Source organism: Perna viridis, chromosome 5 (assembly GCF_037379345.1).
Source record: "Perna viridis isolate PV_CMFRI_1.1 ecotype Kerala chromosome 5, ASM3737934v1, whole genome shotgun sequence".
NCBI classification, from domain to species: Eukaryota; Metazoa; Mollusca; class Bivalvia; order Mytilida; family Mytilidae; genus Perna; species Perna viridis.
In genome coordinates this window covers 6,974,297-6,995,388 of record NC_142449.1, presented here as the reverse complement: position 1 = coordinate 6,995,388, position 21,092 = coordinate 6,974,297, and the positions used below count along the sequence as shown (strand labels likewise).

The 21,092-nt window shown below is 30.3% G+C and overlaps 1 protein-coding gene across 2 annotated transcripts in view; it reads left to right on the top strand.

Annotated features, from left to right (window-relative positions):
• Positions 1-21,092, top strand: part of LOC148615768 (TPR repeat-containing protein DDB_G0287407-like) — a 45,526-nt gene that overhangs the window by 11,203 nt on the left and 13,231 nt on the right. For both annotated transcript variants that reach the window (XM_088582344.1, XM_088582345.1), the window contains exons 8-20: positions 1,038-1,199; positions 1,757-1,861; positions 5,790-5,857; positions 7,379-7,463; positions 7,996-8,135; positions 8,856-8,918; positions 10,180-10,228; positions 12,008-12,153; positions 14,268-14,427; positions 17,225-17,323; positions 17,675-17,820; positions 20,395-20,497; positions 20,783-20,941. In XM_088582344.1, coding sequence (XP_088438470.1) covers positions 1,038-1,199; positions 1,757-1,861; positions 5,790-5,857; positions 7,379-7,463; positions 7,996-8,135; positions 8,856-8,918; positions 10,180-10,228; positions 12,008-12,153; positions 14,268-14,427; positions 17,225-17,323; positions 17,675-17,820; positions 20,395-20,497; positions 20,783-20,941 — 1,485 coding nt within the window. The remainder of the gene's footprint in view (positions 1-1,037; positions 1,200-1,756; positions 1,862-5,789; positions 5,858-7,378; positions 7,464-7,995; positions 8,136-8,855; positions 8,919-10,179; positions 10,229-12,007; positions 12,154-14,267; positions 14,428-17,224; positions 17,324-17,674; positions 17,821-20,394; positions 20,498-20,782; positions 20,942-21,092) is intronic.

Sequence of the window (21,092 nt, the reverse complement as noted above, 5' to 3'; positions counted from 1 at the left end):
TCATGCCGTGTTTTCCACACTTTTTTTCTTATGCTTTAAACAAGTATGTTTGTTTTTGGTATGTGGCCTCATTATGAAGAGTTACAGATTAAATTTGACTTCGGTTACAGTTGAATGATTTTTACAGAAATTATAGTCCTTGGATTTGGAAAATTTCAGTGAATTTACAGTTTTCCGCTCTTTTTTTTGTAATGCTTTTACCAATTGATTTTATATTTTGTATGTAGACTTACTATGAGAGGTTACAGATTAAGTTCGACTTTGGTTACAATTGAATTATTTTTACGGCAGTTACGGCCTTTGGACTTAAAAAATTTCAGCGAATATAAAGTTTTCCGCACTTTTTTTTCGCAGGGGACATTGAAATGCTGTTCATTTATATTCTTTATTTTTTCTTCTTCTTACAATAACAGTCACCCACACTTAATACTAAAATCAATGTTTTGTACAAATTTGTAGCAAGAATTATTTCTATAAAATAGTGTAATGATATAAAAGCTAGAAGTGGTTATAGGTCTAAAGAGGAGATTGGTATTGTTTACTTTTATTTTAGTTTAGTGATGTAATACACACAATCTGTATAGATAACAGTGAGAGATATAACATAAAACCTCTCTCATCAAGATTGAGGAAATTATTGAAATAGACTGGTAAAATTTCTCAAGCCTTGATATGATTATTCTATTGAAAAGCTTTATTTGACCTATTTTTGATCAACAGACACTCATATTATCACTTACAATGCGTAGATCTAGGTTCAGTGTGTATTTGTGGTACCACATATAGGGGGCTGTCAGAGCCAATTCAGATTTTACCAAGAAATGGTATGTGACTCAGACCCTGTCAAGAAATGAGTTATTTTCCTTCCTGTACATTTTAAAACATTTATGCAAACTACAGTTTAGAATTTGTTGAATGATTCAGAGTTATTCACCTATTAATAATACTTGTTCTTTATTTTCTGGATAATGAATATTTTAGTTTCACTGCCAAGCAAGTAAATCAAAATCTGTGCTATTATACAATTATTATCTTAGCCAATGTTCTGGTTGCCTGCCAAGTTGCCTGCTGGTGTCAAGGTGATAATCAGCACTAAGTCATCAGACTTGGAAAATATCAAGGAGCTTGTTAAAGAGAGACATTTTAAACAGATAGAAATCACCGAGCTTACACATGAGTACCAAAAAGATTTATGTCAGGTATGTTTTATCCATCTTTTGATTTATTTTTGTGTCCTGATGTCTGTCTGTCTGATTGTACAACAACTCATCAACACATTGAATCATTTTGGTACTCTATCTTTTCAGAAAGGAGCTCCCATTCATATATATTTTTGTCTGATTTTTTTTTATTTTGGGATTTTTGATAACAAAAAAAAAGGGTTGTATCAGGTGATTGAAAGCAGTTTTGGGTAACACTCCTCCTATGAATGAGGCAGAGGTTATAAGGACATTTCAAGATGTGATTTAATTTACCAAATAATTTTTGTATTATCTGATTCCCTTATTTTCAAATATTTGGTCTAATTTTTTTCTGATTTTAATAGTAATAAATATCAAATGGTATTATTCTACTTGGCATTATAGTACATGTATTACCTGCATTATAGTACATGCACTGCCTGCATTATAGTACATGTTTTATCTGCATTATAGTACATGTATGACCTGTTTTTAAGTACATGTATTATCTGCTTTGGTTGTCTTTGGTGTTTACCTGAAGTTAAATATAATTGTTCTTGATTTGTTTTGAATAGAAAACATTGATGGAAAGTGGAAAAGAGTTGTCTCCTAATCAACTTGAGAGGATTGTGCAGGTAGAACCAACCAAAAATCCACTTTATCTGAAAACCACAATACATGTAAGTTATCAAAGTTTCTCTATGATTTACTCACTTTATCTACTTCTTGGATATCTAGATATTTATCACATCATGGGACAATGTGATATGAACAATTTGTAGTGATATTGTGACATTTCTTACATTGTTCTCCCATTATAACTGGTGACATCATGGATGGACAGTTGCTAAATTTTCCATCATAGCAGATGCCAAGTGTAAAGCATCAGAACACTTCAAAGGAAGCATAATTTTGCATAATTGGTGAAATTTAAACATTGCAAAATATCAACTTTTGTTATTTAGTTTCAACATTATAACAAACTTGTCAAGGCTCATTTGAAATGTTACAATTAAATAACCTCAGTTGATATTTTGTGACATTCAACTTTCATTCATTATGAAACTTCAAAGTAGCAACATATACTTTATATTGAGTAAAATATTTATAGTGAAATATGTCTTAACTGATTCATAATTAATATGTAAACTTGTCTAAACCAGACGCTTTTTAAATTCCTGTTATTTCAATTCAAATATACTTTGAACCTTGATAAACTGAACACATGTTTATATTGAACCAATTCTAAAATCATACAGGGGTTTGGTTTATAAGAGTTTGAATGTATGACATGTAAGATCAGCAGAAAAGAAAATGTGTAATCCATATTGTATAACAAAGCAGTAAAATTTGAGTTACTTTGTCACGATACTTAATAAAAACTGATAATTATAGATTAATGTGTTATACTGAGTTAATATTTGATTTTACAAATGCTCTGAACAAAATAAGTTTTTACACCCAAGACGTTTGCATATTTAGGTACATTTGAACTGCCAATACATGTATTTATTACTGTTATTTTATTTTACAGGAACTTGTCTGTCAATACATGTATTGATAACTGTCATTTTATTTTAGAGGAACTTGTCTGCCAATACATGTATTTATTACTGTCATTTTATTTTACAGGAACTTGTCTGTCAATACATGTATTGATTGCTGTTATTTTACAGGAACTTGTCTGTCAATACATGTATTGATTACTGTTATATTACAGGAACTTGTCTGTCAATACATGTATTGATTACTGTTATATTACAGGAACTTGTCTGTCAATACATGTATTGATTACTGTCATTTTATTTTACAGGAACTTGTCTGTCAATACATGTATTGATTACTGTTATATTACAGGAACTTGTCTGTCAATACATGTATTGATTACTGTCATTTTATACTACAGGAACTTGTCTGTCAATGCATGTATTGATTGCTGTTATTTTATTTTAGAGGAACTTGTCTGTCAATACATGTATTGATTACTGTTATATTACAGGAACTTGTCTGTCAATACATGTATTGATTACTGTTATATTACAGGAACTTGTCTGCCAATACATGTATTGATTACTGTCATTTTATTTTAGAGGAACTTGTCTGTCAATACATGTATTGATTGCTGTTATTTTACAGGAACTTGTCTGCCAATACATGTATTGATTACTGTCATTTTATTTTACAGGAACTTGTCTGTCAATACATGTATTGATTACTGTTATATTACAGGAACTTGTCTGTCAATACATGTATTGATTACTGTTATATTTCAGGAACTTGTCTGTCAATACATGTATTGATTACTGTTATATTACAGGAACTTGTCTGTCAATACATGTATTGATTACTGTTATATTACAGGAACTTGTCTGTCAATACATGTATTGATTACTGTCATTTTATACTACAGGAACTTGTCTGTCAATGCATGTATTGATTGCTGTTATTTTATTTTAGGGGAACTTGTCTGTCAATACATGTATTGATTACTGTTATATTACAGGAACTTGTCTGTCAATACATGTATTGATTACTGTTATATTACAGGAACTTGTCTGTCAATACATGTATTGATTACTGTTATATTACAGGAACTTGTCTGCCAATACATGTATTGATTACTGTCATTTTATTTTAGAGGAACTTGTCTGTCAATACATGTATTGATTGCTGTTATTTTACAGGAACTTGTCTGCCAATACATGTATTGATTACTGTCATTTTATTTTACAGGAACTTGTCTGTCAATACATGTATTGATTACTGTTATATTACAGGAACTTGTCTGTCAATACATGTATTGATTACTGTCATTTTATTTTACAGGAACTTGTCTGTCAATACATGTATTGATTACTGTCATTTTATACTACAGGAACTTGTCTGTCAATACATGTATTGATTACTGTTATATTACAGGAACTTGTCTGTCAATACATGTATTGATTACTGTCATTTTATTTTACAGGAACTTGTCTGTCAATACATGTATTGATTACTGTTATATTACAGGAACTTGTCTGTCAATACATGTATTGATTACTGTTATATTTCAGGAACTTGTCTGTCAATACATGTATTGATTACTGTCATTTTATACTACAGGAACTTGTCTGTCAATGCATGTATTGATTACTGTTATTTTATTTTAGAGGAACTTGTCTGTCAATACATGTATTGATTACTGTTATATTACAGGAACTTGTCTGTCAATACATGTATTGATTACTGTTATATTTCAGGAACTTGTCTGTCAATACATGTATTGATTGCTGTTATATTACAGGAACTTATCTGTCAATACATGTATTGATTACTGTTATATTACAGGAACTTGTCTGTCAATACATGTATTGATTACTGTCATTTTATACTACAGGAACTTGTCTGTCAATGCATGTATTGATTACTGTTATTTTATTTTAGAGGAATTTGTCTGTCAATACATGTATTGATTACTGTCATATTACAGGAACTTGTCTGTCAATACATGTATTGATTACTGTTATATTTCAGGAACTTGTCTGTCAATACATGTATTGATTGCTGTTATATTACAGGAACTTGTCTGTCAATACATGTATTGATTACTGTTATATTTCAGGAACTTGTCTGTCAATACATGTATTGATTACTGTCATTTTATACTACAGGAACTTGTCTGTCAATGCATGTATTGATTACTGTTATTTTATTTTAGAGGAACTTGTCTGTCAATACATGTATTGATTACTGTTATATTACAGGAACTTGTCTGTCAATACATGTATTGATTACTGTTATATTTCAGGAACTTGTCTGTCAATACATGTATTGATTGCTGTTATATTACAGGAACTTATCTGTCAATACATGTATTGATTACTGTTATATTACAGGAACTTGTCTGTCAATACATGTATTGATTACTGTCATTTTATACTACAGGAACTTGTCTGTCAATGCATGTATTGATTACTGTTATTTTATTTTAGAGGAATTTGTCTGTCAATACATGTATTGATTACTGTCATATTACAGGAACTTGTCTGTCAATACATGTATTGATTACTGTTATATTTCAGGAACTTGTCTGTCAATACATGTATTGATTGCTGTTATATTACAGGAACTTGTCTGTCAATACATGTATTGATTACTGTTATATTTCAGGAACTTGTCTGTCAATACATGTATTGATTACTGTCATTTTATACTACAGGAACTTGTCTGTCAATGCATGTATTGATTACTGTTATTTTATTTTAGAGGAACTTGTCTGTCAATACATGTATTGATTACTGTTATATTACAGGAACTTGTCTGTCAATACATGTATTGATTACTGTTATATTTCAGGAACTTGTCTGTCAATACATGTATTGATTGCTGTTATATTACAGGAACTTGTCTGTCAATACATGTATTGATTACTGTTATATTTCAGGAACTTGTCTGTCAATACATGTATTGATTGCTGTTATATTACAGGAACTTGTCTGTCAGTACATGTATTGATTACTGTCATTTTATATTTCAGGAACTTGTCTGCCAATACATGTATTGATTGCTGTTATATTACAGGAACTTGTCTGTCAATACATGTATTGATTAACTGTTATTTTACAGGAACTTGTTGTATTTGGTTACTTCAGGTTACTGGACAAGAAAATTGATTCTCTGATATCAACTAAAGAGTAAGTTATTTTTCATTTTTATATTTCACATCAGTATATTATTTACTACCTTAACTCTGATTGTAAGTGTCATTAGAAATTGATAGATCTCTTTTTCTTTAACAAAGCCAATATTCAAATGACACTGAAAGCTTCCAATTATAATCTAATATAGTTCTAGGCTTTGCTTATGAGAAACAGAGCTTTTCGTATAACATATAACTGAATTGATTATGTTTTACTATGTTGTTAAACCACTGATATCTCGACCAACAGAAATATACGAAATTTCCTATAATGTGCACAGCATCAGCATCAGCTTTAAGTAGTAGTCTTTGTAAGAATCATGCATATTCTGTAATATGTCTTGTATCTTAAAAAGGCTACATATTTTTATTTTTGTTATTAAGTTGCTTTATATGTCTATATGATGAAATGTATAATTATTCATTTCAATCTGTCTGCCTTTAGGAGATAATCCATATTGAAAATCCTACAGTTTCTATTGTATTTTAGTGTGATTTACCTCCATTAATTTATCTCCATTAATTTTGAATTTTAGAGGACATTCTACATAATTTTAATCTCCCAAGAACAAGGTTTATATGAAAAGCCACTTGTTTATTTCTGTTTACTATAACATTCTAAACAAAATATTAAAAATAAATATGTAGGCTCTCCAAACATGAATCACATTTTGCATGATTCTTATCTGGAGTGCTACTTAAAAGTTCAAACTATTACTTCCTGACTGCATATTACATTTCTGGACAGAATGATTTTTGATCCATTCATTTTTCAGAGCGTCTACATATATAGGATGTCACTGATGCTTCATCCCTATTAATGTATTAGAGGGATTTGCCAGTTCAAAAAATGTTTTAGCAATATTCATGAAATGTTTTTGAATTTTCTGTATATATTGATATTGGTTCTCTTTTAATTTTTGTAAATTTCTGATTTTACATTGACAATTCAAAAAAAATGTTCTCTTCAGACAGCTATGGAACTTTAAATTCCAAGTGAATGAAAACAGTTTGTCTTAAATACAATCCAAATTTTATTGAAGCAGACTAAATATAATTGTGTCTCTTAAGAGCTTAAAAAAATTTATATAAATACTTTTTGTACCCATTATATCTTATTTTTTTGCTTTGATTTTTAATTAAACTAATTTATGATGAATTTATGTATTTTACAGTAATTCTTAAATAAATTGTATCATAGACATGTTATGGTGTACAATATGTCCATCTGTTGGTTTGTCCACACTGGGTACTTTAACTCAATATGCTCTAAGGAATTTAATATTTGTTGTCTTCATGGAAGCTTTCTTTTTGGATTTATTTTGTCTATAAGTAAACATTAGAAAGAGGGATGATATATTGTGTGCTTGAGGGCAGCTGTTTATGGTGTGTAAAACAAACAACATATGTCACCCAGGAACAATAAATATGCTGAGCATATGTAGTTTTAGCTTCATTTTCAGGATTTTCCATTTTAGAATTGAGTTTTTAATTTTCTCCAATTTACTTTTTGTAGTGTAGTAGAGCTGTTTGATAAAGTTATAGAAAGATTGGAAGATGATTATAATGTGAAAGAATATGCAGAAAATTTAGTAGAGCAGGTCAGTACTTACATATGATGATTATGCCGTTCATACCATAGTTAATATCTTGGTTCTCAGACCATTTTTTATTAAAAGGAGAAGAAGGGGGCTTTGGAGTACTTTATAATTGTTTATGGTAAGAAAAAAATGATAAGGGAAGAGCATTTTTGTTTTTTGTCCTTTGATATGGCAATAAATTGGATAGTAGGGAGAAAGATTAAGTTATGAAAACCAAGAAATCAATTTTATGTGGCCTTACTGTTTTATCTTTGTTTTGTTCTTTAGACAATGTTTATTGATTATTGATTATTGATTCTCAGGAACTGAATCAAAGGAACTGTAAGAAATAATTAAAAGACAGTAAAAACAACTGTAAAAATGTAGTTTCCCAGATAAATTTGTATTTTAGAAGTCATGACTTATTAAAAAGTTTACAAAAGAAAGCTTTTCTATGAAGAATCTTGCTAACATATAGATATGTTACTTTTTTTACTATGGATTTAGGAGATAGGAAAAAGTTTTAAATTTCAATTCTCTTATTCTTATTTAGGCATTGTGTTCTATCATATCATCTGTAAATGGTTTACGGGAAACAGACATCAAGACAATATATAATATTCCTGCTCATGTATGGTCACCACTTTATTTTGCTCTACAGATGTACATTATTGAACAAAATGGTTTGATCAGGTAATCTGATTTCTAAATAGCTTTTTATGACAGTCTATTTTTCAGGATTTCTTACAACAAACTTATAATAATATATTTTTTTTTTTTAAATGATTTTTAGGATTTCCTTAATAAACATTTACAACTTAAATTTAAAAAAAGTTATTTTGTGTGTTTGATTGAGGTAAATATTGACAGTATAGCTTCTTTAACCACCAACCAATTAGAAACGAGGGAGAATTAGATTGGTATTATTAAAAGCCCTGTTGGTGGTGCTTTATAGGAAGTAAGTGTGTGTGTGTGTGTGTCTGTTGATATATCATTTTAATAATTTATTTACACAATAAATTGACTTATACTATAATAGTATCTAAACCAGACACCTATTTATGTTTGTGTAAAACAAATTCTGTGTGAGATGTGACTAGTGAAGGATGTTAATCGCCTCCTTCATTTGGTTGAAAGAATTTCTTTAAATAGTTAAATAGTAATGTTTTTTCTGTTTGAATGAAGAAAAAGAAACATGCATGAACTCAAAAAAGGGTTGAAAGAAAAGGTTGAATTCTTTAAAATGGTCAGAAGTTGATTTTCAATTTTTTTATTTTTACCATCAGTTATCCCTTTTAAATGTAACAACAAATTGTATTATAGAATTATAAGTTTGCTGTAAATCAAACTAAAATATTTATTCAAGTTAATTTTTAAGATATAAATCTTTGAAAAAATATTAATTTTATTCAGATGTGCCTTCACAGAACTTGAAGAAGCCATTTCTTACAGATATTTAAAAAGTGAAGATAAAAGGTAAAATACTGATATTCACATGTATGACATAGCTACAATTTCCAGTTGATTATGTTCATTCTTCATGATTTACATTTTTTTCCTCAGACTTGTTGCCTGATAGCATTAATTTCCATATCATATGTGTAAATGCACACCCCTTTTTTTGGACCAATGGATTCAAAGAAACAATGTCTCTTATGGTGTAGAATCTGATTAGGATTCAAGGGCAATTTTACAGTAGAAGACCATTTGGAGATAATACATTACATGTTTACATTCCATGAAATACACATCTTTTCAATAAATAGCTTTAGATAAATGTTTTCACTGTTTTAATAATTTTTTTCTTGTTCAAAATACACTAATGTTTTAATAATGTCCATGGTCAGTTTAAATATTTAAATTTACTGTTTACATGTTTACATGTCTCTTTTTTTTACCTCTAGATACATTTCACCACATAAATAAAAGAATTTAAGACTCTATCTTTGCCACACCTCCTCTATGATCTTTTGTTTTTTGAGTAGTTAAATAGTAGCTCTCCAGCTAAGAATCATGCAAAATGTGAATTATTGTTAGAATACCTACTTGTTTTTATTTTTGATATTTTGTTTTAATGTTATAGTAAACAGGAATTAACATGTGGCTTTTCATTTAACCCTTGTTCTTGAAAGATAAAACATATTATAAAATGTACTGTAGAATTCGAAATTAAGGGAGATAACTCTGTAAATGACACTAAATTACAATAGAAACTGTTGGATTTTCAATATGGATTATCTCTTAAGAGCAGGCAGATTGAAAGAATAATTATAATTATACATTTCGTCATATAGACCTGTAAAGCAACTTAATAACAAAAATTGAAATGTGTACCCTTTTTTGGGGGGTTTATCACTTATTACAAAATTTTCATGATTCTTACAAAGACTACTACTTAAAAAAATGGTCCAGGTACAGATCAGCATTCGTGTGTTTGTGTTACACACCTTTCACCACACATATAGATAGATAAACAAAATATAAGCATTAGCATGTGGTATACTAAAAGAATCTATGAAAGGAAAATGGCTATAAAATTGCAGTAAACTTTCATGTTCATCTCTCAAAGAAACCATTCTTAAAATTAATAGATGTAGACAACTTCATAAAATCTAACCTATTAGTCATTACTAAAATGATACTATGGTTTTTAGTGGTGCTCAGTTGAACTTTTGAATATAAATTTAACTTGTGTACATTTTGAAAGAACTAAGATAAGAATATTATGTTTTTGTAGGGAGAAGTACATACGAGATGTTATTCATCATTTTGAAGCAGAAAATAATGTAAGTTATGCGATAAAATATATTTTTGATATGACATCCTATAAACGTCCAACATTATATCAACCCCTGAGCAATGCAGATATGTACAGTAGTCTTTTTGTTATATATGAATAGAAATAATCTATGTTGGTTATAGTGTATTACTCACTTACATACACGAGTGGGCCTTTATATTTACACATGAGTGGGCCTTTATATTTACACATGAGTGGGCCTTTATATTTACACACAAGTAGGCCTTTATATTTACACATGAGTGGGCCTTTATATTTACACACGAGTGGGCCTTTATATTTACACATGAGTGGGCCTTTATATCAGTATTTTATACCTCATTAATGCACTGTATAAAATAAATATAAAGACCCATTACATGTGTAAATGAGAACAACACTATACCCCCTCATTAATTATTCTTCATTTGACACTGAAAGTTCTGTAGTTTGATATTCCAGGCCGAGTCCGAACTGAGCTATCATAGTTTGATATTCCAGGCCGAGTCTGAACTGAGTTATCATAGTTTTATATTCCTGGCCAAGTCTGAACTGAGTTATCATAGTTTGATATTCCAGGCCATGTCTGAACTGAAAGTTCTGTAGTTTAATATTCCTGGCCGAGTCTGAACTGAGTTATCATAGTTTGATATTCCTGGCCGAGTCTGAACTGAAAGTTCTGTAGTTTGATATTTCTGGCCGAGTCTGAACTGAGTTATCATAGTTTGATATTCCAGGCCATGTCTGAACTGAAAGTTCTGTAGTTTGATATTCCAGGCTGAGTCTGAACTGAGTTTTCATAGTTTGATATTCCAGGCAGAGTCTGAACTGAGTTACCATAGTTTGATAATCCAGGCCATGTCTGAACTGAGTTATCATAGTTTGATATTCCTGGCCGAGTCTGAACTGAGTTATCATAGTTTGATATTCCTGGCCAAGTCTGAACTGAAAGTTCTGTAGTTTGATATTCCAGGCCATGTCTGAATTGAGTTATCATAGTTTGATATTCCTGGCCGAGTCTGAACTGAAAGTTCTGTAGTTTGATATTTCTGGCGAAGTCTGAACTGAGCTATCATAGTTTGATATTCCTGGCCGAGTCTGAACTGAAAGTTCTGTAGTTTGATATTCCAGGCCAAGTCTGAACTGATCATAAGATTTGGTTCTTTTTTAATGTAAGGATAATATTGAGGTAAAATGATCATTAGGACTGTTTTTTTTTTTTAATTTTATGAATATTGCCACTTATTCATATCATGGTCAGTTCATCATTACTTAAAAAAATGTTAAACTTAATTGCTAGTATCATTGATTATTGATTAGGAATTTGAAAAATTGTTAATATCTTTAAGTATTTGCACCTTTTATGCAAACAAATCTACCAGATTTTATTAAATTATGTAAATTTAAATGTTTCATTTACACAAAATTAGAATCCCATGGGTAGACGACGTTTTACACTATTTTCTTATGACTTTTGTTGCATCAGGAAAATTTATTGTGAACCTCTATGCATAACATTCAGTTTCATGTTTATTTACTGTAAATGTATTAATTTTCATGGCTGCTAATTTCTGTCAAGTGAGCATATTCACTGGTATCAAATTTCATGGTATATAAAATGATTAGTTTTATATAGGGTTAAAAATCAATGTTGCAGGTATTATTTTTCACATTTTTCAGTCCACCACGAAAAAAGCAGAAAAGGTACACACATATGATTCATTGAATGTTCATTGTAATTGGTAGAAACTATCTGAATTTTTTGTTTTCTTACGATTCTTTACAGAAAATATCATTAGTGTTTGCTATGGACTCTGTTGTCACTGAAGACAGATATGCTTATGAGTTACCTTGGTTGTATGTAAAACTTGGTGACATAGCTGGCTTAGAGAGATCTTTGTTAGACATGAGAATATTCAGAGTTCTTAAAGAGTAAGTTATACTGTATAAAGTGTAAGTTATGCAGTGTAAGTTATGTTTTATAAAGTGTTAGTTATGCTATATAAAGTGTAAGTCATGATATATAAATAGTAAGTTAAACTGTATAAAGTGTAAGTCATATTGTATAAAGTGTAAGTCATATTGTATAAAGTATAAGTTATGCTATATAAAGTGTAAGTCATGATATATAAATAGTAAGTTAAACTGTATATAGTGTAAGTCATATTGTATAAAGTATAAGTTATACTGTATAAAGTGTATGTTATACTGTATAAAGTGTAAAGTATACTGTATAAAGTGTATGTTATACTGTATACAGAGTAAGTCATACTGTATAAACAGTATAGTGTAAAGTATACTGTATAAAGTGTAAGTTAAACTGTATAAAGTGTTAGTTATACTGTATAAAGTGTAAAGTATTCTGTATAAAGTGTATGTCATACTGTATACAGAGTAAGTCATACTGTATAAACAGTATAGTGTAAAGTATACTGTATAAAGTATAAGTTATACTGTATAAAGTGTAAGTTAAACTATATAAAGTGTAAGTTATACTGTATAAAGTGTAAAGTATACTGTATAAAGTGTATGTTATACTGTATACAGACTAAGTCATACTATATAAACAGTATAGTGTAAAGTATACTGTATAAAGTGTAAGTTATACTGTATAAAGTGTAAGTTATACTGTATTAAGTGTAAAGTATACTGTATAAAGTGTATGTTATACTCTATACAGAGTAAGTCATACTGTATAAACAGTAAGTTATAATATATAAAGTTTAAGTTATACTATATCAAATTTAAGTTATACTATATATAGAGTAAGTTACAATGCATAAAGAGTATAAATGAGCTCTTAAAGTGTATGTTTGAACTATATCTGAACAATTTAAATTATGTCATACTTAGATTTGACAATGAATGTTGTGTAAAAAAGTTATAAACACATGACCTATATTTCGTAAAACACATATGCTGCATCTCTTCAAAATATGAAGAAACTAGTTATATTAGAATCAAAATAAATAAAAAAAACTCCATTTTATTATTGTTTTACCACAGGCTGTCCAACTTATGTTGTTATTTAACCCTTTGCTATTGCTCTGGATTAAATGTGACATAAATGGCCAGCCCGTGGTAGTAAAATGATAATATGAAGTTTCCATGATTTATTTCATAATTAGTCTGTCTGTTTGTCTGTCTGTCTGTGCAGTTTGTGTCCAGGTCATAACTTCTTTGTTCTTTGACATAGGCACACCAAATTTGGCACATGGGTGTATCACCATGAGAAGATGTGTTGCCTACATTCATGACCTTTGCATAACCTTGACCCTTGATCTCAAGATCAAAATTATAGGCTCATTTCAGGGTCATTACTTCCTTGTTCTTCAACATAGGCATACCATATTTGGCAGATTGATGTATCATCTTGAAATGATGTGTTGTGTAAATTCATGATCTCTATGTGACCTTGATCCTTGACCTCTATGTCAAAATAAGTTCTTTTAACATGAATTCGTGTCTAGAACCCTTTTTTTATCTTTTGATGTAGGCTTTTCTTTTTCAGTGTCTGGTAAAGCCCCATAATACAATGTGTCTGCTACATTCATGACCTTTAAATGACCTTTTATCTTTGAACTCAATTTTAATTTATTGGATTTTTATTACCTATTCTAACCATATATGGTGTATTTCCATGAGATGATGCAAAGTTCATTGGGGTGTATAGAAATCACACTTTCTATCTTTCTTTCTGTCTGTGCAGATTCCCGTCCAGGCCATACCTTCATCATTCTTCAATATAGGCATACAATATTTGGTACAGTTCTTGGACACAACTTTTTTGTCTTTTGTTGTAGGCTTGCCATTTTAGTGTATGAGTGAAACCCCATAAGACTCAAATGCAAAATTGTTGGATTTTTAATTTTCATACCTGATTTTGTCCATAACACTTGTATGCTGAGGCAACAAGAGATGATAAATTTACTGATTCCATCATAACTGTTCAATAAATGTATACTACATAAGTTTGTTATGTCAAGCAAGTTGCTCAAAACAAAAAGTTTTTTCTTTATTTCAAAACATTTCATATTTATTTTCAGGGAGAATGCTTTTGATACTATAGAATTATGGTATAAGAGTGGAAGGAACTGGACAGAAATTGCTGACCTTTACATGAGGGCGATTGATCTACTTTTGATTGACTATTATCAGTACATAGAAAATAATTACCTAGAAGGACCAGTGACTCCTGCTGTACTGGTACGGTTTGTATAATTACCTGGATAGAACAGAGATTCGTTCCATACTGGTATGGTTTGTATAATTACCTGTGTCATACGATATATTGACCCCGGGGTTAAAATATCGTAGTGAAATTTTGACCCCCCTTATGATAATTTAACCCCCCCTGTATGATATTTTAATCCCCCATGATATTTTGACTCCTCCAATTGCAAGTTGAATAAAACAAAGGGGTAAAAATATCACATCAGGGGGGTAAAAATATCATAACAGGAGGGTTAATTTATTGCAGGAGGGGGTTAAAAATATAGCAATGGGGGTGAAAATATCGCAGCAGGGAGTTAATTTATCGCAGCAGGGGGTTAAAATATCATAACAGGGGGTTAATTTATTGCAATAGGAGGTTAAAATATCATAAAAAGGGGTTAATTTATCGCAGCAGGGGGATTAAAATATCACAGCAGGGTGTTATAATATCATAACAGGTTAGTTAATTTATCATCGCAGGGGGTTAAAATATCATAAGAGGGGGGTTAATTTATCACAGCAGGGGGTTAAAATATCATCATGGGTTGGTCAATTTATCGCACCAGGGAGGTTAAAATATCAATGTATTGATATCTCCATTGAGCAACTTTCATTTGCACTTTTATTTTTAATACAGTTCCTATGAGGCTTACTGAAGGATTTCCATTAAAAAAATATTTGGGATCTGCTTTATGTCTTGAAATATTTTTTAACTGGTTATAGTGTAAAATTCTAGTGGGAAATTTTCCCTTATATTTTCTGTAGTAGAACATAACCAAATCTTAAAAGTTTTTATATCTCCAGTGAACTACTTTTATTTGCACTTATATTTTGACTCCAGAAGTCTTTGGTAGGACTTATCATAAGGATCATTTCAACAATTGAAAGTTTCTTTTAATCTATCACAGTTTTCAAGATATTGATTGAAAACGGTAAAAAAAAGTCATCTTCCCATTTCAAGGGCAATAACTCTTACAAGGAATCATCTGACAACTTTTATCCATGACGACTTTTGTATTCCTAATAATAAGGATCATTTCAGCTATTGAAAGAATTTGGCTAAACCTAAGGATTTTGGAGATAACATGTTTATTGGAAGAACTACTTACTGACCCCTATGTTCTATTTTTAGTAACAGCAATCATGTTTTTCGACTATGATTTTTGGGGTTATGGCCCCAACTGTTTTAGAATCAGAGGCCTAAAACGGCCACAATCAATTCATGGAATTTAATTATTTGACTCCAGTAAAAGCATTTCTTGACGTACAGACAATAATTTGAATATAAGTAAATGATCCTTTTTGATATTATATTACATGGTGCCATACCACACATGGAAGACTTAAGGCTGTTTTTTGGGGTTGTGACTTGAGCCAAGTATGAATAAGGGGCCTCAAAAGGGCCAGAAATAATTAGTTTTTTTCTGATTTCTTCACGATAGCTTGTTTATTTCTGGTTTGATTTTGAAATTTTTCTATTAGGTTCTTGGTTAATAACCTTGCTTGCATTTTTGAATCCGATTTCAGATATCTTTTATGGTTTGTGAGTTATAAGGGGCCTAATGAGACCATGCCCCAAAAAAAGGACTTTTTAATATTTTAGTGTGATTTTGAAATTTTTTTTATTGGATTCTAATGAAAATCCCAGCCTAAAGGCTAAAAACCACTAATTCCACTTCCCATAGGCTTCTATGCTAATTTCACAATATTCAATGGCTTCTCTGGACTTTACCTTAACTTTAACCTGCAGAGGACTATATATCAGCATGATTCTACATATGTCAGCTCGCAATCCTCAGAATGGCATGTGGGGTTAGCAGACTTGCAGTGCAGTACTGGTCACCGGAAGTGAAAGGGTCTATAAATAGCATGGGAAATCCCAGTGTTTTCACAAGATAGGGGTATATTTAAAAATCATTATGGAGATTAGGCTTCACATCACAAGAAGCAAAATGCACCTATAAAATGTACAGAAATGTTTTTCCTTTCAGAAACTGTTTAAATTTTTTAAATAAGATGAGAAATTTTTTCACAGCACTATGAGGAACAGGGGTAATTTCTGCGTAGGACTATTTTTGCGTACGTTTAAAATGCTCATTGGTTGAATTGGTGGTCTGTAACCTAAATACAAGAGCTTTAATCAGTATGCTTACCAAATTAACCCTATTATCTTATGTTTTTGAGACAATGAGGTACAAAGTGATCCATGAATGCACCCTGAAGCAGACCTTTATACTTATTGTGCAATATTGTGTTCAAATGAGTTGTTGTGTCTATAATGAACTGTAAGTCCCTATCTTTAGTCTGTCAAAAACTTATTTTGTGTCCACACTCAGAGTTCAACTGGCTGTTGTCTTATCATGCTGTGCTTGGCAAAGCTTTTTATTTTTTATTACCTAGATGAATCAGTAAATCCTCTCATACTGGTATGGTATAGGATAATTAATTAGAAGGAAGAGTGAATCTTTCTCTATTATAATGAATATATCTGTAATTATGATATTATTGAGGTTCCATTACAGAAACTATGATAAATATGCAGGTCAACAAACTATTGGATTGAATTAATAAATGAAATTTATATGATGTCTTAGCATCTTATGTATGTATCATAAGATAATTTCTGTTTGAGGTAACCAAATGTAAATGACATTTTATGTTATACCTTGTAAACATTACATTGATTTTGATGAAACTTTACATGAAGACAGGTTATTACATATCACATATTGTGAATTTTTTTCCCGGTATTTTTAAATTTTTTCTCTTATTTGGTTCATTTCATTAGCTGATGAATTCCAACTTGTTGAAGGATATATCAGAGATGTTAAGTAATGTATCAGAATATGCTGCTCTCAGATTGACTGAAAGATATGGTAAAATTTCTGTAAGTATGACTCTGTTTATGTTACTTTTCTGGTTAATTAAAGTTCATCATTTTGTTTAATCTAATTGTCTATGATATAACAGTTGGTTGATACATGGAGTACCATCATGATTTGTCAAACAGGGATTTAATTTACACATGTATTTGACCCTTTTATGTTGGAAACTTGGCATTTTGAAATTTAAAATTTAAAAAAACTAGATAAATAAAATTTTATAAATCACCAAAAAAAAAAATGAAACATCAACTTACCACAGGTCTTTTGCTACATTCCAACTTGCTGCAAAAAACATTATTTTGTTTTGAAATTCAAATAAAGATAAATATATTTCTTATGACATTTATTTCCAGCTGCATGCAATAGAGAGCCATCCTCAAATATTTAAAGATGGAGATAAAGACAGAATCTTATATGGCTTGGCTTGTAGATACACTGATTGTTCCAGGTTCAAGAAAGCAGAAGAATTACACTTGAAAGCTCTTGAGTCTAGGAAGGCGTAAGTCTGAGATCATCATAACAACAACAATGTTTCTGTCAATCAACAGATCATATCCCATTTAGGAATTAAAATCATTTATAGTATACAAACAATTGTATGTCTCACTAACAATTCCTGAAGTTTTCATTTCTTTACATGTTAAAATTAGCATTTTTAACAATTTCACCATGACTTCTCATGATAAATGATTTCTTACATATTGTTTGTGTTTGGAAATTAAGGCCTTCTAAACCATAATATAAATGGCCAAGAAGATCAGAGTTAGGAAAATGAAAAATATGACTGAATATCCACCAAATTGTGACATGAGGGGAAAGTGTATGGCAAGCCAAAGTGGACAAAAATCAATATTTTGTAATATTAGAAATTGAATTTTTAATGTTACAAAATCATTTTTTTTTAATATTAGAAAAGATTTTTTAATATTAGAAATTCAATTTGTAATATTAAAAAATCATTTTCTAATATTACAAATCCTGATTTAGTAATATAATAAAATATCACACATTTTGTAATATTACTAGAAATTGAATTTGTAATATTAGAAAATGAATTTGTAATATTAGAAAATGAATTTGTAATATTAGACTTTGAACCAATCCGCACACAGTTTGACTGATCGATGACTGTTGACTGATTGATTGCTGGCAGATCTATGACCGTTGACCGATTGATCGCAGTTTTGTTATGTAAAATGACGAATGATTTGTAAAAAATAAAACATATGTAAAATAAAAGTATAAATTGTATAAATTTATTGTATTATGTAAATATGTGTGGAATTGACAAAGAAAACACCGGAAACAGTAAAATATATTGACTGTTATGTGGTCACATGATGCGATTACCGGTTTGATGGATCGGTTTGACGGATCGATGACTGATCGGAAATTGATCGGTGATCAATGACTGATTGCAATTTTAGTTGTGTGGATTGGTTCAGGTACTGTATAAGAAATCTAATTTGTAATATTAGAAAGTGAATTTGTAATATTAAAATATCATTTTTTAATATAAGAAAATGCTCATTTTTGTCCACTTTGGATTGCCATAAAAATGTTTAGCATGTTGAGATTTATCTGTGGTCAAAATTTCTGTTGAACAATATTTGAGTTATTGCTCTTCTTTGACATCTTGTTTGCTATTTTCAATGTTATAATTTAAAAATATTTTCTCCTCAGAACTACTGGACAGAGTTTAATTAGGAATTTTTGTACAAGAGAAAACATGGCCACTTAAACAAAAATAGCATGTTGCTTAATTAGTCATTTGTTGTTTATCAAGCGAGGTGAGTGATTCAGGCTCTTTAGAGCCTCTAGTTCTCTATTACCTAGTGATGTTTCACTTAATGTTCTATTAATGCCCTGTTTTTTTAAATTACGGGTGTAAACTGATAATGGTTTGGCGCTGTTGTTGTTGTTGTTATCCATAGACACTTGCTTCTTGTGTGATAATTTGAGTACTACATGGTTGATCTTGATAAAATAACAAGGTTTCAAACCACAAAGGGATGGTTTGATGTTGATTTTGGAGATTATACCCTTTTAGAATTGTGGTAAAAAAGGGGTCTGAAGCATTTCATAGAATTCACAATGAAATACCTGTAAAAGAATAGAAAATTCTATAATATTGCTTCACAATATTCTATATTACAATGGTCAAACTTGGATTGATTTTAGGGCTTGATCTTTTCTTGTTGGGCCAAAAAAAGGCAGATAAAACATGCATTTTCCTGATGTCCAGGCAATAACTTCTTTATATTTGGTCCAATTGCAAATTTTTAAAAAATTTTGGATTCATTGTGATAAACCGTGCCTGCATTTTTCAATCAGATTTCAGATATCTCTTAAGCTTTTTTAGTTATTAGGGATCAAAGGAACACACCCCAAAAAATTGACTTTTTATTTTTGGTCTAACTTTGGATTTTTTTTTATTGGATTCCTAATGAAAATCCCTGACTGTTTTTCAATGATATTTCCAATATCTCTGATGGGTTTCGAGTTATAAGGGGTCTAGGTCAAAAAGTAGAACAAATCTAAAATTACCAAATTCTAAATATACCTTTATAAAAACCCTAATCAGTGAAACCAATTACAAGGCTATTTAAATTTTTATGACTACAAAAAGTATGTAAACAGCACACTTGCCCCAACTGTTCAGGGTTCAACCACTGCAGTCATATCATGCTACACTTGTCAAAACTCTTTATTACTACTTATCATCAATTTGCATAAACTGAAAAAGCACTTACAATGCATAGATTAAAGATACACTACAATGCATAGATTAAAGATACACTGTGTATTAATGAAACCTACAGTGATTTTTTGAGGGTGATGGTGGGGGATACATGTTTTATAATTTTGATACAAGTATTCATCTTTTTTCATTTTTTTATCTATTTCTTGTGTAGGTTTATGAGTACCGGTTTTCATTGAAAGTAACTGCATATGAAGACATGTAGATGGCCACCTTAAAAAAGAACAAAGTCTAAGCATGCCTGTAAATATGTAGTCCTGTATTTTTATAAGGATTGCATGTATGCTTTTTGTATTTGTACCATTTTTGTAGGAGATATGAGAATAATCCCTCTGATAAAGATGTCTTGTTTGAACTTGGACAGTCATATCATGGACTTGCTACTATATTTCTGAAGTCAAGACAATTCATCAAGGTAAATATGTGATGATAAGTCAATCAATGAAGTACATGTACGTGTATTGAGTAACTTGGGTGCTAAGGTTGTTAAATTCAGTGGTAAATGTATCAAGCCACTGGCATCCCTTTAATCTTTTATTTAATCAGATGCACTGGTTGGATTGGAGTATTAAAATTCTGTTCATTAGAATAAGGTTAAAAACACAATTTGAGGTAGCTTTTGTTTCATGCACATTACTTATAACATTTATTGGATGGTGATACCTACACATATAATCAACTTAAATGTACTCAATTGTAGGCTGAGGAATATTTTCTAAAATCTAAAGAGTATGAAGATAAATGCCCTGAAATGTCTGTGACTGCAGATAGCTGTGCTTTGCTGCAGAACCTTGGAGTTGTCTATTTAGAACTGGAGAGGTATGAGGAGGCCATAGAATACAATGAGAAATGCTTGGCAGTGAGTATCAGTACTTATTTGATGATAAGACAGAAACATGGAATTCATACCTGTAATATCCTTTCTGTCTTTCAAATAAATAGACAACCAAGGCAGTGGGTGACACATGGCAAATTTTGTTTTCAAAATAGTTTATCCATTTGAGATTACA